The following is a 27,920-nucleotide window of genomic DNA, read 5'->3' as shown; positions in this document are numbered from 1 at the left end:
AACAGGGTACAAAAGCTCCTGAATGCAACTGTTAACTGTAACTAGAAATTAGCTCTACCAACAAACAACTTGTTTACAATTGAATTATTTATTATGCAATCTCTGCACAAAAATACTGGATAATGATTATAAACATGCAGATGGAAAACTTGGATAGCAGAGCTAATTTCAATCCTAGAAAAAGAAAATTAAAAACAGCCAATTTCACAACACTACATTTAATTACATTTATGAAGTAACTATGTGGAGAATACAATAAAACATATATTCACATAGAACAAAAACATTATCAGATTAAAAGATACCCCCTATTGTATGCAAAAGATATATGGTTAACATTGTACACGATGGTAGTTTTCATGTCATCCAGTAGCTAAACCACCTGTCACAGGGGAAGATGAAGATGATTCAATGAATGAATCACATCATCATGTGATGAAACATCACCTGGTTGTTTTTTTTACATGTATGAATACAAGATGTTAACTACATGTATAGCATGTACCAATGAAAAGCAAAAATACTTTCTTTTCCTTTGATTAGACATTGATTAGGGTGCCATCCATCGAACAAAAATTTGCTGCGTCATAAAGTGATAAAAAAAATACCTAAAAGCAAGACTTGTGAGGGAGTGTGTCAGCTTTTGATCAAAATATTAAGCTTAAGTTTTGACCGAAGTCTCAAGATCTGGACCAAAATGTTACCCAATAATATCATGCATGTATTTTTTGGAGATTTTTCTGAATTTGCAGTGGTTTTTTTTTTCTCTCTTATTCTTTCTTTCCACTCGCAATTTTAAACTGATAAAATTTAAAAGTAACCGTTTTGACAAAATTCCTGGACACATACATCTTATAAATGCATATTACTGTGCTTGGTTGTTCCTGTGTACAAAAAAACACTAAAAATGCAAGCTTTTGGCTCATATATCCCAAGATGATTATTTTTAATTTTTATTCCCAGTTAGGTGATAGCAGCAGATCAGGATTAAGCTGCTTCATCTGGCAAAACGAAAACATAAATTTATAATAATTTAACAATTTTAGCATTGTATTTCTCTCACATGGAGAGTAGAGTACACATAGCGCATGTATGACGGTACACAAACAATTTCATCGGAAAGCTAGCCAGACAAATCAACATTCCCCAGGGCTTCAGACAATCCCGTCAATTGATGTATGAACCTTGAACTTGTGGTCACCTAGACGCCTTTTTTCACTTTCGCAGACGAGTAATCACTGCACACATTGTATTGCGTATAATCATGCCTTTCAAATTCGCAGGAAAGTAGCCTCTGACACTATGTGTTTTGTTGTGATTTGTTGAAGCTTAAAAATCAATGTACGTAGATGTGACCATGGACAAACTATACTTGATCACCTATATTTTAATAAGCATTGGGATTAAGATCTGAACTCTATTGGCAAAATCACTTGTATAATATTCAAAAAGTAGGATCCATCATTTATTTATTGACCTTATATGAATTCATGGAATATCACAGAAATTGTGTAATTGTTTGCTGCATGCCCAAGAAAAGCTAAGATCAGGTCAGCTCTAATTTCTAAATACCCACATTATAGGAACAAAACAAAAAGCCATTTTCCCCTAAGAATTTGGTCTCAGATCTAAAAGTGTCAGACAATTTTCGAAAATGATCACATATCCCTCATCATCATCATCATCATCATCATCAGTCGGCTGCGGAGCAGGCGACTACAAGCTTTCTCCAACTAATGCGATCTTGGGCAAGCGAAACAATTTTGTTTGGCTGCAGCATCCCTTCAGTATCTCCCAGGAGGTGCTGGACATACTGTAAGTACAGTATGCGACATACTGTAAGTACAGTATGCGCGGCCGTCCCGGTTTCCTCTTCCCATGTGGTGGAATATAAAGCGCATATTCTTTCACAGGCTCCTAAAAATGCCCCCAAATTACATGATTTTGAAATTATATTCAGAATGACCCTCATCACATCTTGTAGTATCAATACAAATACTGTCAGCTTTTACTAGACTTGTTGACTGCCCGTTACAGATATCTGCTGAAGTGAACATCACCAACATCATTCAAATGTGCCATGCTTTTTGCTGACTTCAATCCAACTATTCAAACAGGGAAATCAATGTCTGTCATTCAAATAGAACCATTTTGCCGCCAAACATACAATCTGAAATCTATGAAAATCACTTGAAAGCTTAGGTTACAACCAGTTTCTCCGAGCTGGTACATACCCCCGGAGGGGGTTTCTCCATGGTTGAAGGTATGTGGGGATGTGCCACAGTTTTGGGGTACCTTTTCAGCGATTTTAGTATATCATTGGGTGGGTTTTCAGTGGAGACCAATGCGCCCAATTGGGCACATTTGAGGAAAAGTGCCCCTAAAAGTGCCCAATTAGGGCAAATTTGGGTGTTTTTGGTGACAAATTGGTATACTGATGATGGGTGGCAAAAACATCAAAAAGTAGGTATAGAGAAAGTCAGCATCTGAAAATCTGTGTGGCACATCCCTGTACAATTTTGTTTTGAAGATCCCCCCTCCCCAGGTACATACAGCAGTACAAAGTTGCCCCTGCTTCATCAATTCAGAAGATTTGATTTTGAACCCTGTCTTCAATTACAGCATTTCTTGCTACATGGAGTATTATTGGTAATAGCCTTCAGACGGGCTTTAGAGTTAAGTTTATGTTAGGGTAACAGAAGTTACCTCTGAGGTAGCTTAGTGTTAGCGCCCGAACAAGTATCGTGTTTCAAACACAAAAGATTTACCCACTAAACAAAAAGCGATCGCTGCAATTAATACAGAGTACCAGGAGTTGACGACCGTAACGAGGAGCCGTGTGGACATGCATGCATCAGTGTTTTAATGATGACCTTGCACTAGCTCACACAGAGGTACACCCCTGTTTGAACAAGCCTAATGTTTTCCCTCAAACTCTAGGGCACAAACTGTCACCAACATGGGGGATTTGGGAAGCTGGTGCTTTTCATAGCCAATTTTGTGGTCCGAATTGAGCGATCAATTGGCTTTGCAGGCCAATGTTTTAAACCATGTTATAATCAAAACCAAAAATAAATCAACATATATTGTGCTTTTAATAATAGCATATGCCTAAATAAATAAATTTAAAAAGTCAGTATTTTGCAAGCTTGTTCATTTTATTCAATCGCATGATAAATTTACCTTTTAAAGTGACTGATGAGTCATGTTGCATACATGTACACAGTTGCCATGGCAACCTAACAATCAAATGTGTACATAATGGTTTGTTAAAATAAATGCATGCATATTATTTAGGCTAAGTCTATCTCCCAAGCTTGTGCAAAATTTCCTGTTTATTGTCTACATTTACAAGAGTGAGATTAAAAAGAAACAGTAAAATTGTCACCAGCAAGAAAAAGACATGAACTTTTCTTCATGCAGGGCCGGACTTACAACAGGGCACTGTGACTCCAGACCCAGGGGCCACAATCTAGGATCATAGTGTGTGTGGGGGGAGGGGGCAAAATTTTGAGATGAAAAAGCCAATTATGAAAAAAAAATTAGAATGGAAGTTGGAATAAGCTGTGATGTGCATCTTCCTTTGGCCCAGTTTTTGGCCAAAAATTGTCTTCATGTTTAAGGTTCTGACACAGGGGTGGAATAATACAACAACTTAAAAATGATTCATGTTGCATACTTAACTTTTAATCATCATTGTTTTAGTGCACTGAATAAAAAAATGGGTCATGGGACAACATTTCAGCGCCAACTTATTAGGCCTGAAGATGCGTCTCGGATGAGATGTGATACTGTAACCAGCAAAAACAGTAAACCTCGGTATTAATTCGTATTGTTTACTTTGAATAGAAATAATGATTTACTTTTCTTCTTCAAAAACTGCAAGTCATCAGATTTTGCAAAATGAAAAACTGGCAGTATTATATAATAAGAATTAAAGTGTAATGCAGAAACCCTTTACACCCAAATGTAAGGTAGTTAAGATGTAAATAATGGTGCTGGCTACCTTCATGTAACTAGCTTCAATCATTTGAGCTCATTTGCTGTTTAAAACTTGTATATATATGTTGTTGTTTGTCCCTGAGGAAGGGCAGTTTATCTGCTCCAAAAATCTATTGCATTATTGAAAACTTTTGTCTACTTATCCATGTGGTTTTGGATTTGTACTAGTGCAGTGTTTTGCACACTGCATTAGATTTTATCTTTCTTTATCAATATCATTGTGTTGTTCCCCACATCAAGTTGGTATACCCGGTTCAAATCTTTCTGCAAATAATACATGAGGCATAACTGAAAACCTATTACTATGATTGATTAATGCAAAACTTTTTAAGATAAAATGTATTTTTTTTGTCCAAATATTATATCATGTGCACATATCCACTGTGTAAGTGACAGCACACATTGAAGGAATTTTTTTCTGTGTAAACACACAAAATATTCAACAAGTGTAGAATGACACGTAACCACACATAATATTCTACAAGTGTAGAATGTCACGTTTTACTGCAGAATAACATTCTCTCAAATGACAAGTTCGGACAAATCACAGTGTGAAATTTTGAATAATGGATAGTGAACCGATATTATAAAAATACATTTTAAATAATTAAATTCATGTATATGATTCTCAAACCTGCAATTTATTATTTTTGTCGTTGTTTGATCATTTTATTTATTTTTTATTTTTTATTGTTTTTTTAAAAGACTACGTATACAGGTAACAAACTGTCAAAAAGAGAACATTCACTTGTTGTACGGACTGGAGTGAAACACCGCTTTTTTGTTGAGGAGATATGAAACAGACAATCCAGCTGGCTCTGACGTGCTGTAGTCTGTTATAGAGTCGTTGACCTGACTCTCAAGGGCCATCAGCAGTGGACTGACTGCCTTTATTTAAGTGCAATTTTTTAAGGCTGTCAGCTCTGTTACACCTAGCCAGTATTATGTCATTGACAAATTTATCTATCCTCAGAAAATTGTACTCAACATTTGTATGAACAGAATGGTTGTTACTTAAACTAGAATTACGTGGTTGCAATTAAGGTGGCCACCAAACAAAGGTGTGTAAATACAAATAATATTGTTACTTAAAAATGCAAGAATTGATGCAATAATAGGCAAAGTATTAGTATTCTTCTTGTTTTTCATACATGTAGTAAAGGCAAATTACATTAGAGCTTGGATTAATTTTAAAATGCATCAACAATTTTACACCGTATTTATAAATTTTTCCATATAATCAACTTGCACTCTATACATAGACCCTAATTTGTATTAATTTGCATACAATTGACAGATTTTCCATAAATTGATCTTTTTAGCAACCATACTCCCTTAGTTTGCTAGCTCCGAAGTGGACTACTTTCACATGATTTTTGCTTATGGGTATCAATAGGAAAATTATTCCAGAAACTGGATCTGGCTTGTGATTGGTTCTTACCTGTGTGATATGACGCGATATATCACACTTTAGCGTGTGCTTGTCGACGCGATACTCGTACATGCTATTTGAAACAATCGGAGGTGCATAACAACAGGACTGATCGATTTTAAGTCCTAGGTAATTCCTTGTAAAATGTAGGATTTAGATTAAAACTCGGTACTTATTATATTTATTTGAACTGAAGTGTTTAAGAATGAGAATAATATTGTTTTTAGCCGCTGTCTTCCATCTATCATCTCATACATGTATAACAAGCGACATCATTATTTTTGGCATCAAACAACTCGGCTTCGTCTTGTTGTTTTACTTAAAATAATGATGTCACCTGTGTTATATGAGACAATAGATGCATGGCAGCAGCTAAAAACAATACCTTTATTCTCTAAATAACACATTTTTTATATCACTAAAAGAATTGACTAGATGTTTTAGTCTATCTTTTTTTATGAAGTTTCTATTTTTAGAAATCGTTTGGAGTTCCTTGACAGGAAAATATTGTCAATTCTTGTCGTTTTTTGTTAAAATTAATAAATGCACTTACAGACCTTTATCAATTTGAAGAAGATTGATTGTATATGTAAATGCATTTCCTAGAGATGTGCTGATAAATGTTTTATTGTTGAAGTAACTAAAATGCATTGACTGAAGACAGAAGTACCCACAATAATAAGCAGTCTTTTTGATATTTGATTGAATTTATTCCTTTAAAATTGAATGAATGAACGAACAAACAAATGAAGAAACGAACAGATTAATGAATGAATGAATGAATGAATGAACAAATAAAAAACAAACCAACAATATTTCACTAAACTTATCAAAATCTATGCCCCAAAGCATCGTGGACTGCATTCTTTACAACAAGATCTCTTGTAGGAGAGACCAGCAAAACATTGCTGCACAAGTTTTCAGATTGCAAAACCTAAAAAGTCTTGCCAGAAACTGTGAAACTTCCAACTCTTTCTATACATTTTAAGAAAAACTTGCAAACATTTTTGTACATGTACATGAAGGCTCTTAATTGAATTGAGATTGAACTGAGTGCATTAACAATGTTACAGTCTACTCATTTTTATATTGCTTTTTTGCAAATGTATAAATTTTTATATTCGGTTCTTATGCGGAATCACTATCGTCTCATCGTCGGCTTCCTCGTCATGATCATCATCATCATTAGAACAGATAAATAAATTAATATCACTATAACCTTTTTATAGTGATATTAATTTATTTATCTATTCTAAAAACTAAAAAACCTTGCCATATCATTATATGCTTGAGAACTAATTACCGATGTGTGGCAGAAACCCATGGAAGACAACCCTAGATACATTTATTGATGTTTGAAACCTAATACGGTCAGCAAGACAACAGGTCAAAGAGAATTACAAACTGCGGAGTAACTACAGAATACCCCTCTCGGGGGTATAGTTGTATAAAGTTGTAACATGTTTGTAGGTATTGGAATAGGGTGTTTTGTGCTTGAGTGGGGTATTCTGTTTTAATGATTTGTGTATGGTAATGTTGTGAGTGTGTTATTCTGGAGACTAAGTATAGGTCTTGGTTTTTTTTTTAGCGCAGTTGGCGCAAGACGTAGTCGAAAAACCGACAGAGTTGGCGTTTGACGTGGACGCAGTTTAAATTGGCGGGTTGATCAATGCAGCGTAGATGCATTATTTAAGTTGCAGATGAAACAAAGGAAGTATGTTTGCTGGTACTACTCGGGAGTAGGCCTATAGGCCCTAGGTGTCGGTTTTTAACAAGGCGCAGTCGGCGCAGAGCGTAGTTGAAAATTGACAGGTTTTTAAAAATGGGCGTGGACGTAGTATTGCGGGGGATTTGTCCCGTTATACCGTTGAAGGAGTTCAAGATGTGGTATTTTTTGTGTGATTGTATTTGAATTAGTTGTTGGTACATGTATAGGCCTACTAGGACAAATTCTATGTCTAGTTTTTATGTCGGCGTAGTCGGCAAGCAGACGTAGCTGAAAATTAACAGGTTTGGGCTTTGGGCTTGGACGTGGATAAAATTGGTGATTTTATGAATGGGACATAGTGTTTGGGGGATTTGTGCCCATGATGTTGAATTAGTATAATATGTTAAATTGTGTGTGAATGTGGTGGCAGACTGGCAGTACATGAACAGTATGTTGGACATAGGTCTTGGTTTTTAAGTCGGCGCAGTCGGGGCAGCCGTAGTTGAAAAGGGCAGATTTTGCGTTTGGGCGTGGGCGTAGTTAAAAGTGGTGATTTTAAAATGGAGCGTGGGCGCAGTATTGGGGGATTTGTCCCCAATGGCGTTGAAGGAGTAGGCCTACAAGATGTTGTTTTGTGTTTGATAGTGTTTGAATTTGTTGTTGGTACATGTAAATTGGACAAAGTATAGGTCCTGGTTTAATGTCGGCGCAGACGTAGTCGAAATTTAGCATGTTTGGGCTTTGGGTGTGGTCGTAATTAAAATGGGTGATTTTATAAATGGGGCATGGACGCAGTGTTGGAGGGGATTTGTCCCGTTGAAGTTGAATTGGGATGGTATGTTGTTTTGTGTTTGATACCAGAAGTGTTTGAGTGTTTTGCTGCTACATGCAGTGTTTGGACCGTAGGTCTTGGTTTTTATGTCGGCGCAGTCGGCGCAGAGACGTAGTTCAAAAATAGCAGGTTTTATGCTTTAGGCGTGGGCGTAGTTAAATTATGTTAACTGTATCAAATAAATACCCTTATCTGGAATGAACTTTTGTTTTGGTTTTTAATACTGGAACATTTACGAAAATATTGCAGGCTATTCTTTATTTTTTGCTTCAGGACTAATGTTGCTAAAGTTTTACAGCCCCCCCCCTCTAAGTGCACAAAAACTTTTTAACCTCCTCTTCATACACCCAAAACTTTTGAATCCCCTATATTCAGAACTCCAAAATTTTATAACCCCCCTACATATTTTTCAGCCCCCCTAATAATTGAAGATTCAGTATGTTTTGAAAGTGATATTAGTTCTTTAAGGATGACTTTGGCTATAGGGGTGGGCTTTGGCACGATTTTATGGCACATGATTATTTTGTTCATTGCAATTTTTTTGTTCTCATTTGTCCTGGTAATTAATGTTTTTTTGTTTAACGATGCGATGTGGAAATTTTGGCCCCTGGCTCCGGTATCCCCTTCGCATTTTAGCATTGATAGCAAATTTTCACGGAAAAGAGATTTTTTGGACAGCTTGGAAAAGTTAGGTTACAGATCTGAAGGGCCAAAGCTGAATCATGTTGCCTTGCACAGGGCACCCCGAGAAAATGGTCTCTGACAGGAGTGATGATGAGTTCACTGACCTTTTAACAAGTTCAACCATGGTTCAACAAAAGTCAATACGATTACGTAATTGTTCATGTGATGACACACACAGAGGGAAAGTCAATATTTACATTTCTTGGTCATAAACCTCACCTCCATGCAGTAGCCTTTATTATACGCATTATAGCTGATCTGGGTAATCAAAAACAAATCTACCCATCGTGGCTTAGGGTTTTAATAACATGCTTAATTTCCGGGATTGATTGAATTTAAATAATGGATACACATTTTAAGTTTAGCATCAGTTTTTGTTATTTAGGTAAGTTGGGTTTTTGAGAATTAAAAAAAAATATTTTGCTTAAATCATTAGAAAATATGTACCATATTGGCTGAAATTTTTAGGTTGAAAAGTCGGGTATGAGAAGTTAGGGTCACAAATTGTACCAACCCGAAATTTTTATCACTTTGTAATATTTTCATTTGGTATGTTTCTTATTAATATTTTGTGATGACAAAAGTGAGGATTTTTCATCACTTTGTAATTTTTTCATTTGTTATGTTTCTTATTTATAGTTTGTGAGGAAAAGTGATAGTTTTTCATCACTTTGCACATTTTGAATTATTTATGTCTTTTAATATTTTGTGAGGAAAAAAGTGAGAATTTTGTCATAACTTTGCAAATTTTTATTTATTATGTTTGTTATATTTTTCTGGTGAAAAAAGTGAGGATTTTTACTACTTTTATATTTTTGATTTTTAATGTTTTCTATTATTTTGTGATGACAAAAGTGAGGATTTTTCATCACTTTGTAATTTTTTCATTTGTTATGTTTCTTATTTATAGTTTGTGAGGAAAAGTGATAGTTTTTCATCACTTTGCACATTTTGAATTTTTTATGTCTTTTAATATTTTGTGAGGAAAAAAGTGAGAATTTTGTCATAACTTTGCAAATTTTTTATTTATTATGTTTCTTATATTTTTCTGGTGAAAAAAGTGAGGATTTTTACTACTTTTATATTTTTGATTTTTAATGTTTTCTATCATTTTGTGATGACAAAAGTGAGGATTTTTTCATCACTTCGCAAATTTTTCATTTGTTACGTTTCACATTATTTTGTATGGAAAAAAGATTTTGAAATTACTTGGAATTTTTTTTTAAATTTTCTGTATAATGTACAATGTTGCTTTAAGCCCATGGATTGAGAAATTTAATATTATTATTCCATGCCTTGATATTGTTTGATTGCATTTTGTAATATTGTTTTCAAAGTGATGAAAAAGTGATGAATTATTATGATGTCCAAAAAATAGGTGCCAAAATTTCTCCCCAAATCGTGCCATATCTAATTATATTTCAATGTGATAGAAATCCTCACGTATCTCATCACAAAATAATTTTAAAAAATGAATGAAAAATTGGCGTCGTAATGAACAACTTTTTTCATCACAAAATAATAAGAAATATAACAAATGAAAACATTCCAAAGTGATTAAAAAATCCTCACTTTTTCCTCACAAAATAATAAGAAACGTTAAACATAACAAATGAGAAGTTGGCGAAATGATGAAAATAATTCTCACTGTTGTCATCACAAAACATGATGATAACAAGTGAAAAATTTCCAAAGTAATACAAAAATTCCTTACTTTTCCTCACAAAGTAATAAGAAACATAACAAACGAGAAATTTCTAAAGTGTTAAAATATCCTTACTTTTATCATCACAAAATAATAAGAAACATAAAAACTGCAAAGTGAGATTCTTTCTCATTTTTAACTTTCCTTAAGGGGGTACTACACCCCTGGCCAATTTTGTGCCTATTTTTGCATTTTTCTCCAAAATTATAGCGCATTGGTGACAAGTAAGATATGTAAAAACACCTTCCAACCCAAAAATCACATTAATTTTGACCAAAAGTCACATTTTTGATTTTTGACCAACAAAAAAATCAAATTATTGATCAAAAATCACATTTTAAAATCCAAAATATCACAATGTAAACCAAAAATCACATTATAAACCAAACATCACATGAATTGAGTAAAATTACCCGGTGTTGAGTAAGGGAAAGATTTTACTCTGCTGTTTAGTAAAAATTTTGCACAATACATTACCTGGCAAATGATAGCATTTTTGCAAATCATTTATTAGACGAGTGGATTCTATAGCCATTTTGGCTGCTGAAACCGAATCCGGAAAGCTTTTTTGCCGGTTTTTTTGCATAAAATGGATCTACATTGGTTCAGTGGACTTTTTCAAAATGGCCGGCAGTATATTGTGGTAGGGTTAGGGTTAGGGTTAACCGGCCAATATTAAAAGTACATGACCTAAAATTACAGCTATAGGTTAGATGTTCAGAAATTTGGTACTTTGGTAAAATAGTGAGTGAGGGCAAGGCATAGCTAGCCAACTCCGTGTTAATTGAATGGAGATTTGACCGAAAATTTTGGTAAACGGACCGCTCACTTCTGAAGAATGCCACACGAAAACGGTACAAGCTACATTTAAAGTACTCTCTGTTCGATCATCATGATGAGTTTCTTATATAGTATGCGAAATGGGGTACTGAAGGTGATTGACAAAGGGTCGTATTGGCTGATGAGTAAGTGACAGTGAACATGAAAATCAGCGCCCATAACCCAAGTTAGTAGCTAGTTAGCGGATACCGTCGCGGGACTGATTATTGATTATTGAAGTGCCTTATTTGATAGATATACGCATACGATTTAGGGCAAGAAAAAAAACCGGGACACTTTTGGAGACATCATCATCATCATCATCATCATCATCATCATCATCATCATCATCATCACTTTCTACATTTTTTCTAAACAACATACTGTTTTAATAAGATTTTTTTCTTAAAATGCATGTAACTATAATTATTGTTTAGAGCGTGATGAAATAAAACATCACGATTTTCATCACAAAACAAATATAATGCATAAGAAATCGTTTGTTTTAGAGCGTGATGATGAAATAAAACATCACGGTTTTCATCACGAAACAAAGTAGGTAATACATAAGAAATCAATTTTTCGTGAGTGATGAAATAAAACATCACGATTTTCATCACGAAACAAAGTAATACATAAGAAATCGTTTGTTTTAGAGCGTGATGAAATGAAAATTGAAAGTGTTATACAACTCCCGGATACATCTTAAAAAAAAATTTCCATCTCATGATTGAATAGGAAGTTTGGTCAAACAGAGTATAAGGCATGATATTGATAATAAATTCATAGTCTTAGGAAGCAAAAACATTTAAAATTTCAACCATTTACTAGAAACATTTTACCTTCATTTGTAAATGTTTATAAAAACGAAATATTTGGAGCAAACATGAATAGAAATTTACAGATCTGAAACATACTTATGAGACCTACCTAGAAACCAAAATTCAGCTTTGGTACTCAACTCCATCATAGTTAGATGGCTCTTGAAAATAGGGAGAAAAACCTGTTATTTCTTGTTTAAGGGGGTTGAATTCGGCAACCATGGCAACAAAATATGCAAAATTTTACTTAGTATATGTGCATATATTTGGGTCGTACATTACAGACCACTCTAGATGTGTTTATTAGCCTCTAAAACACACCCAGAACAAATTTCATATGACACTTGTGAAAAAAATTGGTCAAATTTTGCTGATTTTGTTGTCATGGTTGCTGAATTCAACACCCTTAGACAAGAAATAGTAGGTTTTCCACCCTATTTTCAAGCTGCCATCTAACTATGATGGAGTTGAGTACCAAAGCTGATTTTTTGTTTCTAGGTAGGTCTCATAAGTATGTTTCAGGGCTGTAAATTTCAATTCATGTTTCAACTGTCAACATGGTCAACCATTGGTCTGAAAGAGGGGGGGGTCTCCAGCAAATTTTCACCCGAACCCAACGTCGTATGAGCCTACCGCCCATTCCTCCATTAATGGTTTGATTTGCTCAAACTTGCTTGTGGGCTTAGATATGTACCTATAGACAATGTATCTATGACATTTGAGTCATATGACCACATATTTTTGACACCAGGGGACCCCCAAAATGACAAAATCACACTTGCGGTTGAATAAATGACCAACTTTGGGTGCTCATAACTTAAAAAGGAAAGCAGATATCTGAAATTTAGAGCCAGATTCTGAAAATATGACATAAGGTTAGCTAGAATCCAAGATTGCAGCTTTATATCTGTTCAGAACAAGAAGTTATGAGCCACCAAAGTTGGTAAAATCACCAATGACACTCATGAGTGCCAAAAGGGGGGGTCCGGGCCAAAATTCAAAGGACCATTTCTCAAAAACGACATGGCCTATGAAGCCAAATTTTTGTATGGGTTCATTGTGGCCACAAAAGAATATTCTGATGGAATTTCATCAAAATCTGAGAGGGTCACCTGGGAACTTTTCAGAAATTGGTTGATTTGATATGGACTGACCCTGTTTAAAATTTCAACCATTTACTAGAAACATTTTACCTTCATTTGTAAATATTTATAAAAACGAAATATTTGGAGCAAACATCGTTTTCAAAATATTTTTTCAACTCCAAAATAACATTATGTTTAGAATGATTTGTACAAAGTTTTCAAAAATGTTTTTGGAATGTTATAAGAACGTAAAACATTTTAATAACATTTCAATGTCGCATTATATAAAGGTCGTGAAAACATTTTAAAAACGTGATTGTAAATACTTCGACAAACATTTTTTTTTTCAAAATATTTTTTCAACTCCAAAATAACATTCTGTTTAGAATGATTTGTACCAAGTTTTCAAAAATGTTTTTGGAATGTTATAAAAACGTAAAACATTTTAATAACATTTAAATGTCGCGTTATATAAAGGTCGTGAAAACATTTTAAAAACGTGATTGTAAATACTTGGACAAACATGTTTTTCAAAATATTTTTGCAACTCCAAAATAACATTCTGTTTAGAATGATTTGTACCAAGTTTTCAAAAATGTTTTAGGAATGTTACAAAAACGTTTTTACATTGTTGAGCAACGATAATGCTGTAGGATGTAAAACATATAGCCCTTAAGTTAGGCCAAATAAACAAAATTAACATGTTTCACGCCTTCTTTGTTTCCTTTGTTGAGGTTTCTTCAATTAAATTTGTATTTTGTGAAAGTCAGTTATTTTAACAAAACAAATATTCTTCCTATAGCCTTGCTAATAAACTAGAAACACTTTAGGAATGTTTTGAGATAAATAAGGGGGTCCTATATGTCAGTATAACAAATAAAAAGATTTCTCCTCTTTTGTGCAGACATAGTGTATGCTAGAATAACTATAATTATGGGTATTCACGATTCTGCTCTAAAAATAAAATGCCCTTTCCTCCACCTTGTTTTGAATAAGTCGGATGTAAAACATGTTGTTTATTATTGAACTTATGGCCTTCACTATATAATACATTAAAACATATTAGAAACACTTTGACCAAGTTTCAGGGCAAATTTATGCAAAATAAAAGTACCCCGAACATTTATGCATGGATTTTTAGCAAAATATTGGCAAAAATTATATGTTAATGAGCTTCTCCAGTCATTTTAGCTTATTGACTTGATTGATTATTGATAAAGACAATACGATACAAAGAAAATATAAATTGATGTATTTTGAAAACCGTAGGCCTATGTCCGATTGATTCCAAAGAAAAGGCATATTGATCAGTGTACTTTGGTCTACTCAATTAATCTGTTTAGAGCACTTTTATAATGCCTGCATAACCACCTTAAACAGCTCAAGACACAAAATGTTAGGCAGTAGTCCAGTTTAAATATTATTTTCTTCATGTATTAATTTGTAAGTATTTAGTGGTGGAGGGTTTTATGTAATGTTATTCTTCTATTTTGTACAGAGCGCAGTAAACATACTGAACACATTGTTCACCCAATTGTAATTAGGTAATGTAAAACAAAGCTTTAACATAGAACTTATTATGTGTTACAATCAACAATATCATTCGAATCCGCAATCGTACTTTCGTTTAATATAAGACATCAAGAATGTAGCAATGGAAACAGGCCTTCCTGTTGAATTGTCAAAATGACAATGGGCTGAGATTGAACGTACCAGCCCAGAGGATGATTTAAGGAAGCCCCATCATGCACTGTAAAAGTGTTATCACTAGAGTTTCAACCAGAGGATGATTTAAGGAAGCCCCATGATGCATTGTTAAAGTGTTATCACTAGAGTTTCAACTGCCACTTTACTTTTCAAATCCCATTGAACTCTGTGCAAAAGATGTTGTTTTAGAATTGCCCGTGTGTCATTATTACTTGGTCGATTTCAGATCTAAAGTGATGTATGCATGAAGGATAATTCACACCTTCTGTAGATAACATAAAATGTGAAATCGACCAACTTTTTGAAGGTGTTTTTATTGTAAATATATCTGTCAAAATTCAAATTTAACCATGCACATGTGTATGCAGTGGGCGGGCAGTGGTGTCATGTTCACTCACACAGCTGTGCTAACCGCAAGACTTGCTGGGAAGTGCTTTTAAAAATCATCCTCTGAGTTTCAACTGCCACTATATTTTCAAATCCCATTGAACTCTGTGCAAAAGATGTTGTTTAAGAATTGTCCGTGTGTCATTATTACTTGGTCGATTTCAGATGTAAAGTGATGTATGCACGAAGGATAAATCACACCTTCGGTAGATAAGATAACATAAAATGTGAAATCGGCCAACTTTTTGAAGGTGTTTTTATTGTAAATATATCTGTCCAAATTCAAATTTAACCATGCACGCGTAATGCGTGTGTATGCAGTGGGCGGGCAGTGGTGTCATGTTCACCCCCACAGCTATGCTAACCGCAAGACTTGCTGGGAAGTGCTTAAATCATCCTCTGGTATACCAGCCGTGGGACGTGCAATATACAGCCTCCCCGATTTGGGCCCGTGCTCCATAGCCAAAATTATCAAAAAGTATCATTATCACCTTCAAAACATGCGGAATCTTCAATTACATGCTTATGAAGCTTGCATATTTTCAAAAGAATGACACATAGCCATGATTACCATTATCAACTCTATTGTACACCTTTCTGTATTTCTTAATAAGGCAAACAAATTTGTGTACATTCTAATCTTGTTATAACTGTATGACTACAATCATCACTTATATTTGCATCCAATTTTGTAAGTATATTTTGTTATTACTATCAATAAACCATCAAGAATTAAACAATAATTGTGTATATGGTATATCTCTGTCTTTGAGTCACATTTGTATACCATATCCAACTTGAACCTCGGGGAGGGGGGCACTCAATTTTGGAAGTGACGGTATGTGCCTACCGGAGTCGCAAGTAGGGGCATATCGGGTACAAAGCGTTATTTTTAAAACTACGGGGGTCATTGGGTACAAACAAAATAAAAAAGGGGTCATCGAGTATAAGATTTAAAGAAAGGGTCATCGGGTAGAAAATTGTGACAAAATGTAGCAAAATTTTGAAACTTTCGCATAATTGTGAAAAAATGAAGCAAAATTGGACAGTTTCTGCATTGTTTAGTTGCATTTAGATGATGCTATTATAGAACAAAGGGGTTATGGGTAGCTGCAACCAAAGAAAGGGGTTCATTGGGTAGCCGCAACTAAAACTAAAAAAAAAAAGGGGGGTCATCGGGTATGGATTGTAAAGTCCATTTTATCACGTTAAAATTGGGAAAATTCTCCCATGAATTGATGGCTGAACTACATTCTAAAAAATAATAGAATCCAAATTATATGACTTTGGTCTTGTTGCGATGCATTGCACTTACTATTACATATTTTCTTATACCAACAAACAGCAAAATACATAAAAATTAATGAGACTGATTGAGACTCTTTTTATGGTTTTTACAACTCAAGTAAAAATTTGATACGATTGATTCTAAATATACTACAAAAATAAGGTCTCTCGTCCCAACGCATGAGTCGGGCTTTCTTGTTAGAACGAGGCATTCCCTCATACATTATGTTTAGTCGTGCATTGTGTTTACGCAAGTGTGTCTATGTCCTGTTAAGAAGCATGCTGTTTTCAAAGCCCCATATCGAATTCAGAACTACGTCTCGCCGACTAAGCCAACATAAAACCAAGACCTATAAGCCCTCTATCGAATTGAGAACTACGTCTGCCCGACTGCGCCAACATAAAACCAAGACCTACACGCAAGTGTGTCTATGTCCTGTTAAGAAGCATGCTGTTTTCACAGCCCCATATCGAATTCAGAACTATACGTCTACGCCGACTGCGCCAACATAAAACCAACACCTATAAGCCCGCTATCGAATTCAGAACTACGCTCATGCGCCGACTCATGCCAACATAAAACCAAGAATTGCGTGCATATCCTATTTGGACATGGACGCACTTGGTTAATGGCCCATGGTGTGGAACCTTGGACGTACTCAAATAATGAGTTTTCAACTGAGTCTACGCCGACCAACACCGTCGGGCTGTTTTCAACCAACACGCCCTCTCTGTCTGAAATTATTTGTCCAAATACCAAAATCCCAAAAGCCATGTCGTGACTGTAGGGGGATTATTTGTCCAACTACTAGATAGATGGCGCTTCGTTGAAGACATTTGTCCAAGAACCAAAATGTAAAAGAAATTATGATGTGACTATAGGGGGATTATTTGTCAAAATACAAGAAAATATCAAATTGAGGGGGCTATTCCCTTTGAAGCAGCTCAGGGCTGTGCCCATGGTGTGGTGGGTATTGTGTAGTTATGCCCAAACTGCACAAGCTAAGATGAGCATACTAGACACACTTTTACATGTCTGTATCTGTCTTCACATGCAATTCACACACACAGGCCCTAGGAATATTTTGGCTTAAATGGGAACATTTTGGAACCCATTTGAAAACTATTTGGAACATAAAATGGCAAAGTAATTAACCTAGTACCTGATGGCATTGGAGTGGGGTGGGGTGTGCAATGTGCATTGTTTGTCCGGCACGCTTTCTACAGCGTGGGGGTTTGGAATTCCGAAAATCAGTAAAAAGGGTGGGGGTTAAAATTGTGCTGTATAAAGGGTGGGTTTCTAAAAAGTGTGTGAGCAATATATAAAGCATGTTGGTAAAGCTACCAATTGAAAAAATATATTATAATTAAATTGTAATAATTGTTTGTAAATTTCGAATAGAAATTAATTTGCTGATGTTTTCAGCTCGTGAACATTACCCATATAGAATCGACGATCCACAAATTTTATGAATGGCCATGATTAGCCAGTCTCTACACAGCCTCTTTGGTCCGCTCGCTCCACACTAGAAGTGGAGGGAGCCGAACCACAGCAGCTGTGTAGAGACTGACATTACCGCAATTGATTCAGGATGTCAGCCCTTTTCCATTCGCCCATGTGTTTCACGATAAACAATCTAATGGCGAAAGTTGTATTTTTGAAAGATGGTTGCCGTGATTCAGTTGTGCCAATAATGTCGCAAATGTTTCAGATGAATAAGAAAATCATGAGTGTTTGAGTGACTGTATGAAACTGCGGTAGTGCCGATGTTCAGTCTTCCGAATTTGATAAAGTAATGTAAGCTTTGGTCACAAACACTGCAAAAGGGTGGGGGTTCAATTTTTGATAAAAAGGGTGTCTGTCTAAAAAGCGTGGGGGAAAAATATAAAGGGTGGGGGTTTGACCACCTGACAAACAACCAGTGTATTCGAGTGTGAGGGGTTTTAGTTAGCATCTTTTTTTTTGTGTCTTTTTGAAAGTCATCCGGGGTTTTAACGTCATTTTGGTCCACTTTATTATGACATCCATTTAATTGAAAATTGATTTTTATATTTACTCAGATTTTAACATTACAGTCATGACTTTTCAAAAAATTTTGTTTCACAGAATGAATTGCATTGAACATTGGAAATATTTCTGTAAAATAAATGGTAAATTCCAGCAGTTGTACACTTTTTTCCCCTGAATATCCATTTTTTACAGAATGTTTGTGGGTTTTTTATAGTTAATGTTCCTGTTTTGCTACACAGAACATCTTTTTTCACATGAATTTTATGTATTATAAATAATAACATAGAAACAATTTTTTAATTGTGCGTCTGTAAAAAAAACCAAACACTTTTCATAGTGTGTAAATGAAGATATTCAGCCGTTGTAAAAATTGCACTTTTTCCCCTTTTCACTGCAATTTGTCTTTTTCCCCAATGTGTCTCTTGCTAACCCTATTTTCAATTTTGTCATATCATAAATATTCACCCAATTTTCTCGTCTTGCTCCATTCATGCATCTCATTTTCCTCAGCTTTTATCTACACTGTTGCAGGTATAATATACAATCTCATTATTACATGATTTCCCAATGAAATTATAAGCAATTCCTCACATGTAAGCTCTCCACGGACACTGATCACTCAATATATCACGGGTCAATCACAGGGCAATGATGAAAGACATGGTTTGGCCAATTAAATCCATGTCACAACATTAAAGTCAGATACTATGTGTTGGGCAACCACCTATGTAATAAAATAAAACTGATACCAGTGAATTGGTTCACTAGCTGTCAAGTGTCGTGGAGACTAGTATTTGTGTTTTAAAATATTTCTCATAACACTGGGCTACCAGTGTTCAAAATAAGGTTAACACTAAAGCTAGGAGCCTGCCGGCCTGCCTCAGATACGTTTCAAGCCAGTGAAATTTTGTCACCAATGTCAGCAAGACAGACTAAATGTTGAGTTCAACATCATTTCATGGTATTTCCTGTTGTTGATTGGTGAGACTAAGGCAATAGAACCTAATTAGTTTGATCTTCCATATTATTTATGAAATATCAATTAATTAGCCAAGATTGTTAATAGAGGCCGTCAGCCTTTCGCCATCTTGTGGGTACAAATGATACGCGTGTTCATGCGCCAGACACTGTGCGCAGGGCGCAGCTTGCCACGCAGCTGTTTTCACGCATCGACGCAGTGATTTTGCTGTTCACGCATGGAGATCGAATGATCATCGCAGCGTGTACCCACAAGATGGCGGCATATGACGTCACGCTGACGGCCTCTATTGTTGTCTTTGTAAGTAATGCATTTTGTGCAATTTTACCATTACTTATGATTAAAATTAGTTGATAGTTCATTAATAACAACATTGCATCAAAGCATCTTCCGATTCAAAGATTGAACAAATCTGGCTCTGGTGCCTTAGTGTCACAAATGTGGATCAGCGTAACAATAAAATCTTACAATTTGACTTTAGGGCTGTGACAAATTCTTGAGGACCTGAAGATTTCAAACCCAAGGCCTGAATGGCCCTTGAAGATTTTGGCTTATTTCCACCATTGACAGTTACATTTTTCTCATAATAAACCGTAATCACACAATAAGCAATCAATGGGTCATGTAACAACTGACTTTGTATTCACTGTCTATTTTTCCAAGTAATACATGTAACTAATTAGATTGCCACTTTAATTTAACTCCATATTTCATTCTCACTTTCATCCAGGGATCTGACTGACCTTATCAAATGTAACTACAATGTAACAAGTATGAGTTTCTACTTGAATGCGCGTTGTTGTTGTTCAATGTTCATCTGCATGTTAATTTGTTTGTTTCCTTGTTTTTGTTTCCCTTTACAGTCTTTCAAAGACATTTGATCCTGTAAAAATATACTTTTGCATTTATCATTGAAAACTACATCTTGTATTATAATGTGCGGTTTGTGATCCAAAAATATCTAAAATATGCGACAAAAAGAACGCGAGGTAAAATACAATTTATTGTCATCTGATCAGGTTGGTCTCTAGACATTTCCAAGAAAACATCCGAGCTAACAATATCGGCTGACAAAGAGGAAGTTCCTCAATAGCGCTCCCGGTAAGTGAAATAAATAAGTAGTGTTGAAGTCTATTTTTAAATTATTGTTTTCAGTACAATTATTTCATATATTAACAGTGTAAAATTTTAAAAGAAAACTAAAATCAACTAAATCTTATATTTCTGAACATCAAGTTTATAATGTACCCGTTCACCACAAATGGGCATGTCAGCGTTTTCACTTTTATAGATATTGGATTTTTTTGAAATTCTCCTCATAATAAGCTTTACAATGATATTACATGTCCCTGTTGTTTGTTTGCAAAAGAGTACAAAACAGACAAAAATAAGACAGTTTCACAGTTTAGAAATCCTTTGTTTTCTTTTGTTATTTTGAAAAGTTAAATGACCCACACTCAAAAACAGCTCTGCCGACAATAAAAACCCATTCGTGGTGGAAGGTCATAAATGACATTGCATCCTATGATGTTGTCAAACCTGGCTGGCAGGCAAGCAGCAATTCACTCATCATTAGTGCATCACAAGATGCTCTTCAAAATGTGATAAAACTCCCAGGGAAGGCCCAAGAGGCATGTCAAGTGCTCTTTTTGCACGTTGATGTCGTCTTAAAGTGATATTGGATGAGGCAAACTGACTGTGGAAATTGCCTTTTTCTACTTAATTTATTCTCCATTATTCAATCATAATATTGATGGATTCTATGAATAAATGAAAACAGCGCCTTGTTTTTATTTGTTTGCTTATTTACCGAATCGGTCATAGGACATACACTTGAGTGCAATGAAGAAACACAGGTCAGACCAGGGCAGTCCATGTAAGGTATAATAACATAAGATACAAAATAAAGGTATTTTGGTAAACCACAGGGGGGGCAATTTTGGCAAACATTGTGGGGGCACCTTTTTCAAAAAATACACCCTACCATGACAAAAACACCCAGTACAATATTTCCTGCTTGCATCACTCATATCACAGTTCGCATTAAAAATAAACAGTTTTTTAACATGGTCTTGTATGTATCATGTACATGTATGCACAATGTCTTTTGCCCTCTATTGAACAAAGGTCTTAAGTTTTAGTCATGAGTGCGTTCATGGTTCATATTGGAAACCAATGCATCCCCTACACACACCCCACCCCTCCATACATACAGGACTGGCATGCATCACGATTAACCATTGTTCAGGCAACACAAAAAGAATGGATGAATTGAGCCAAAAAAAGAAAGAAAGAAAGAAAGTAAGAACGGCTTCTTCAAATGTATCACTTACCTCTTGAAATAGCCTAGACATCTCACACACAAGACACTGATCTTTCCCTTGCTCCATGTGGCATGTGTGCTTGTCTGATAGGAAGTAGTCTCGTAGAAGAGGTGTATGTGTTAGTGCCTGCACTATACAGTTCATGAAACAAGTGTTGCCTAAATTGATTAACCCTCGTAGACCTGTAAAAAAAAAGAGTAAAAAATACATAAAATTTAGCTGTCATATCCAAATCCTAAAACATATTTTGGAAAAGTACTGCAAATTTGTTCCATCTCAACTTTGAATCTTGCATTTGATTTGATTTCATTTGTTCAGATTTTGATAACCCTGGATAACTCATTTGAAAGCCTCTATCGAAGCTTGTTTCCATTGGGGTCCATTTTAACACCAGGACAAGTTGGGAACAGTCAGGGGTTACCACCCTATTCTTTTCAAAACTGGCTGTGAGATGTACAGGTATGGTTCTCTGTACACGGGACTCACGGCATCCAAAAAGGACGGGGTACTTTCACGACTCATTTACCCAATTCTATATGAACCATGGGGAGTGTGGACAGTGGAAGCCTGAATTTAATCCACAGAGGTTGTCATATAATTTCAGACATTTTTTCCTGAAGTCAATATCCCAGCAAATCTCCACCGCCGGGAATTGAACCCAGGACCTCATGCACTAAAGGCAAGTGCCTAACCATTTAGGCCATCCTCTCTTTTAATACCAGATAGCGCAAAGTGTATACACATGCATACAAGTGTGTTTTGTTGGCACGCTTGTGGGGCAAGCGCCAACTTCACTAACAAACTTGAGGCATGTGTGGGGCAACCTTGTTAAAGTACTGACGTCACAAACAAAGTTGAGGTGAAACTAAGTATGATCTCCCAAACTGAGTGACTTGTAATTGCATACTGTCTGGATGATCCACTACTAGCCATCCTTGCCTGTACAGGCAGATGAGCAATTCTATCTATCCCACAGTGCATTATGGTTCAGAAATTGGATCAAATACTGGTGCAGATCAATCATTGGGAATCGTTCACTCCATGATTTACTGTTATCAAATTACAGTACTAGCTTTAATCAATGTCCCCAGGGCATTGCTTTTTCCAAAAGGGAGGGCGATTCCCAGTGAAAACAATGGAGTGTTCCACAAACAATAAGCAATTTCTAAATGCTGTAAACACTGTCGATAGTAATGGCCGCACACAAGGATATGGAGAAATTTGCAGTCGCATTTTCGAAAATATGGGTACTGTGTGGTATTTTGACAACATTAATGGAACAATTTAGAGCTTTTTAATTAGAGAGGGCTTTAATATAGTATGCCCAGAATAAGTGCCCGATTCCCATTTTTTAAAACCTAATTTCAAGACCCAATATTGCCTAAAATGGAGCTCTCCAGGGAGCTCTTAAGATTTTGAACATAAGTACAAGAGGTCACCAGATACTAAATTCAGTTAAACACCCTACCAACTCCATTAATAATGCAGCAGCTCGCTCTGTGTTGGTTTGAATGGGTGCTTGCAAGAAATCAGTGTTGGCTCAACTGATGTTTGTGGAACACTGTGAATATCTTCTAGTTGTGACCTGAATGGCCATCCATATTTGTTTGCCTCTTTTTTGGACAAGTTTTTCACTGTTGGCCGTCCATACATTTTCTACTAGCACAGTTTTGCACACCTGATCTAGTTGCTTGTGTTATTCCGATTTATTTTATTTTATGCTGTCTGCCAATTCTAATGGCTTTCTTATCCCTTCATTTACAACTAAGAGCTGGTCTCTACATTATATAGAGCTGGACTAATACTCCCTTGATAAAGAAAGGTTTTATCTTTCAATACATATATGACAAGTTGGGTTTTTAACTTTGGTATTTATTTGTTTTTACCCATTGGATGTTGTGTCATATTTTTGCTGTTTTTTTTAATATCTTCTTTGCGTCAGTACTTTGCCTACTAAATTGTATTTTGTTGTTGTTTATTCCTTTTCATGTCACATATGTGTGGTACACACAGTTTTTGAAACTAAATTTATGTCCCCACAGATGGTAAATTCCCATTTTTCCACACAAACCAACTTAAAAATGGAATCAGAAGCTGATCTGAAGGACTGCTTTATAAGTAATGCAGAAATTCACTGCAGGGTTGACAGTTACAATGAATGCTGGGATTGATGAACATCATCCTCTGGCACATACATGTAGTAGGTGTTGGAGTACCATATTAAGGATTTGTGTTCCAAGATGTGATTTACGGAGTCAACCAGTTGGCATTTCAATGACACAGATTATAGGGTCAGCAAGAGGTTCATACATTAATTTTCAGCAGAAATTTATGTATTGAAGTTTTCCACACAGTAACATTCATAATTTGGCTTTCTAAAATGTTCCTTTTTCATGCAAGTGAAAATTATTTCAAATAAAAGGTGGCTCTTGAACTGGTATCCCAGCAAACGCACAACAATAAAGATTTAAATGCCGGGTTATATAAAGGGTTTTAATAACATTCAGAAAACATTTGAGAAAAAATTGTGCAAAATATAAACGTTTTTAAAAGGAACTTTTTGTGTTTGCTTGGATGCAATTTGTTTAATATTGGTTTGTTGACTTTTGTTGCTTTTAATTTTCACAAATGTATTACAGATTTCCTCCGACTGAAAGTCATTGCACATTGATTGTTACAAGCCGACGACGAATGTCGGCTTGTTCTGTCTTCTTCTAATTCTTACAAGCCGACGACGGATGTCGGCTTGTTCTGTCTCTTCTCAATTCTTCTTCTTTCTTCTTTCTTCTGGCAACTCGTGACATTTTATGTGACTTGCCACGTTTACGCCTAGCTCTCTTATGCTTCGACAGATTTCAACCATACTTGAACCAAATGACCACTGGACTAGGCCGAACCTTCCATTTCACTTTGACCTTGCTGTGACCTTTGACCTAGCTATAATGGTACAAAATGTGATTTCACAAAAATGCTACTCCTTCCACAAATTTCATGCAATGATCATGTGACTCATGCATATGAATCAACATGTGGCAGTGCTTAAAACTTCCTAAAAAGAATTGAGGTCAAAGGTCATTAAGGGGGTCATTTCCGGTCTGAAAGCTAAAAATATTAAAAAAATCACTGTCTTTACAAATTATATAGCAGAGAGCGCCATTAGCACACATGCATTGCTACTAGCCAGGGTCTTTAGGATGCCTACAGTTTTGGGGTCAAAGGTCATTAAGGGGTTACTTCGGTCAAAAACCAAAAAGTTCAAAATTTTTTTATCTCAAAATGTAAACAGACCAGAGTAATATAACCATCATACATGAATCAGTGTTACCTGATGTATGCATAGTATTTTTATTTTGGGGGGTCAAAGGTCATTAAGGGGTCACTTCCTGTTTTTAACTAAATAACTTCAAGAATTTTTATCTCAACAACTAAACATAGTAGAATTTTTAAATTAAAATTAGAACAATGCATTTTGTCTGTGTACATAGGTTGTTTTTTTCATTGAGGTCAAAGGTCATTAAGGGGTCAAAAGGTCAATCAAAAATTTAAAAAAATCAAAATCCATGTTTAAGTTCCGATTAAGCTGAAATTCACCAGGAATATTTCTTATGACATCCTAAGCACAATGCAAGAGCAGTTGACCCCATCCGTAACCCAGGGGTCAAGTTATAGGGGTCAAATTATGGCTTGTATTCAGCGTCTGTTGACTCTAGTTCTTTCTTCTTCTTTCTTTCTTCTGGCAACCAATCAAAATGCTCTAGCTCCGCCAGGCATTGACAGATTTCAACCATACTTGAGCCAAATGACCACCGGACTAGGCCAAACCTTACATTTGACTTTGACCTGACTGTGACCTTTGACCTTGACCTTATGACCAAAAATGTTAAAAACACAAAAAAATGCTACTCCTTCCACAAATTACATGCAATGATCATGTGACTCATGCATATGAATCAACATGTGGCAGTGCTTAAAACTTCCTAAAAAGAATTGAGGTCAAAGGTCATTAAGGGGTCATTTCCGGTCAAAGTCTAAAAAATATTCAAAAAATCACTGTCTTTACAAATTACATAGCAGAGAGTCGCCATTAACACACATGCATTGCTACTAGCCAGGGTCTTTAGGATGTCTACAGTTTTGGGGTCAAATGTCATTAAGGGGTTACTTCGGTCAAAAACCAAAATTATCAAAATGTTCAAAAAATTTTATCTCAAAAGATAAACAGACCAGAATAATATAACCATCACACATGAATCAGTGTTCCCTGATGTATGCATGGTATTTTTATTTTGGGGGGCAAAGGTCATTAAGGGGTCACTTCCTGTTTTTAGCTGAATAACTTTAAGAATTTTATCTCAAGAACTAAACATGTTAGAATTTTTTAATTAAAATTGGAACAATGCATTTTGTCGGTGTACATAAGGTTTTTTTTTTTCATTGAGGTCAAAGGTCATTAAGGGGGTCAAAAGGTCAATCAAAATTTAAAAAATCAAAATCCATGTATAAGTTCCGATTAAGCTGAAATTCACCAGGAATCTTTCTTATGACATCCTAAGCACAATGCAAGAGCAGTTGACCCCATCCGTGACCCAAGGGTCAAGTTATAGGGGTCAAAGGTCAAATTTCGAAATTGGTCCAATCAAGCTCAAATTCAACAGGAATTATTCTTACGACATTCTAAACATGTTAAAAATATAATAATATTTATGACCCCAAAGGTCAAAGTTTAGGGGTCAAAGGTCAACTGCGGCGGCTTGTACACAGAGTCTGTTGACTCTAGTTTTTAATTACTTTCTGTCATCGATTCAAATAAGGATGTCATATAGAATCTATTAGATTGAGTACCACAAACAGATAAAAAAATGACACAGAGCTATTTTTGCTAATTCCAATAAAAATAATTTTGCTAGAGGTAATCATGTCTATCAAAATTATTTTAAAAACATCAAAATTTTCTGCTTTTTGATGATAATTGTGTGATAATTGCATTTTTGATAATTTAAAGGTCAGTATTAATACATCAATAATTCAGGCATGAAAACAAATTTCCATGAAAAAAAAATCAGAAAAATTCTCAAAAAGCAGTAAACAAGCATGTAACGTGTGGCACAAATGCTCCAAAACTGGCTGAAATAAATAAAAAACCAGAAATTTGAGCAACAAAAAAGTAGAAGTTCCTGCTTTAGAGCAGAAAAATTCCCATGCCTGATAAAAAATTATGCCTGATAAAAAAATTCTGTTCAAAAGCAATTTATATGGAGAACATCAACCATCTCATAATTTACACCAAAATCAATGCAAAGATTATCACTCACATTTGCATTGAATTGCATTGTCTTCCAATATATCACATATTCAATTCCCAGTGTATGCATAACAGCACAAGATCACCATGAATCATAGTGAGAATATAATATACTTGTATACCATCTATTCAATGGTATACTTGTATACCATTGAATAGATTCATCAGGTTTGTTTATACATATTTACAAAATAAAACGTCTAGAAGTGCGGGAAGCTATGGAAATAAGAAGAGAGAGCAAGACCATGAACAGAGAGGAGGGAACATATTTTCTGGGCCACATTTACGATCCGCTTTTAAAGATTGGAAAAGAGACTATAAGAAGTACCGGAAACCAGTTTCCCATGAAAGTGAATCAGATGACCATATCAGTCATACCTGATGAAGTCCTCCGATGTTAAGAACTTAAGATGAAATATTGTAGTTGTAAAAATTCACTTGGTTTTGTCAAACAAAATGGAAATATGTATAATTGAACACAATTGAGAGTAAAACCACTGAAAAACATAAATTTGCAAATTAAACCACAGCCAATGTAATCAGCAGCTTCAGGGAACATTCACATAACCAAACAGCTATCATGAATAAGCTAAATTTATCAAAACAGAATGGGATTTTAATCAAACTTTGCCCAAACATTGCTATCTTTAGTACATGTACTGCATGTAATTTAGACATGCTATTTTATCAATTATAATTTTATTACAGTACCGGTATATTTTAATTTCAAATTTATTCCATGTATTCCTCAAAGAAAAAACTTCTTACGAAAAAGTTCCACCTTTTGACTGCTATCTACTGAAGATAGCATTTCTTCTATTTGTTTTTTGTGATG

At 35.2% G+C, this 27,920-nt stretch overlaps 1 protein-coding gene across 1 annotated transcript in view; it reads right to left on the bottom strand.

The window, feature by feature from the left end:
• LOC140164700 (ubiquitin carboxyl-terminal hydrolase 22-like) overlaps positions 1 to 27,920 on the bottom strand; it is a 58,000-nt gene that overhangs the window by 16,131 nt on the left and 13,949 nt on the right. The window contains exon 5 of the mRNA XM_072188054.1: positions 21,793 to 21,965. Within this exon, the coding sequence (XP_072044155.1) occupies positions 21,793 to 21,965 (173 nt within the window). The remainder of the gene's footprint in view (positions 1 to 21,792; positions 21,966 to 27,920) is intronic.

The sequence above is a fragment of the Amphiura filiformis genome, chromosome 11, assembly GCF_039555335.1.
Source record: "Amphiura filiformis chromosome 11, Afil_fr2py, whole genome shotgun sequence".
NCBI classification, from domain to species: domain Eukaryota; kingdom Metazoa; phylum Echinodermata; class Ophiuroidea; order Amphilepidida; family Amphiuridae; genus Amphiura; species Amphiura filiformis.
Note: the sequence above shows the minus strand (reverse complement) of the source record. Positions and strands in the feature narration are given on the sequence as shown.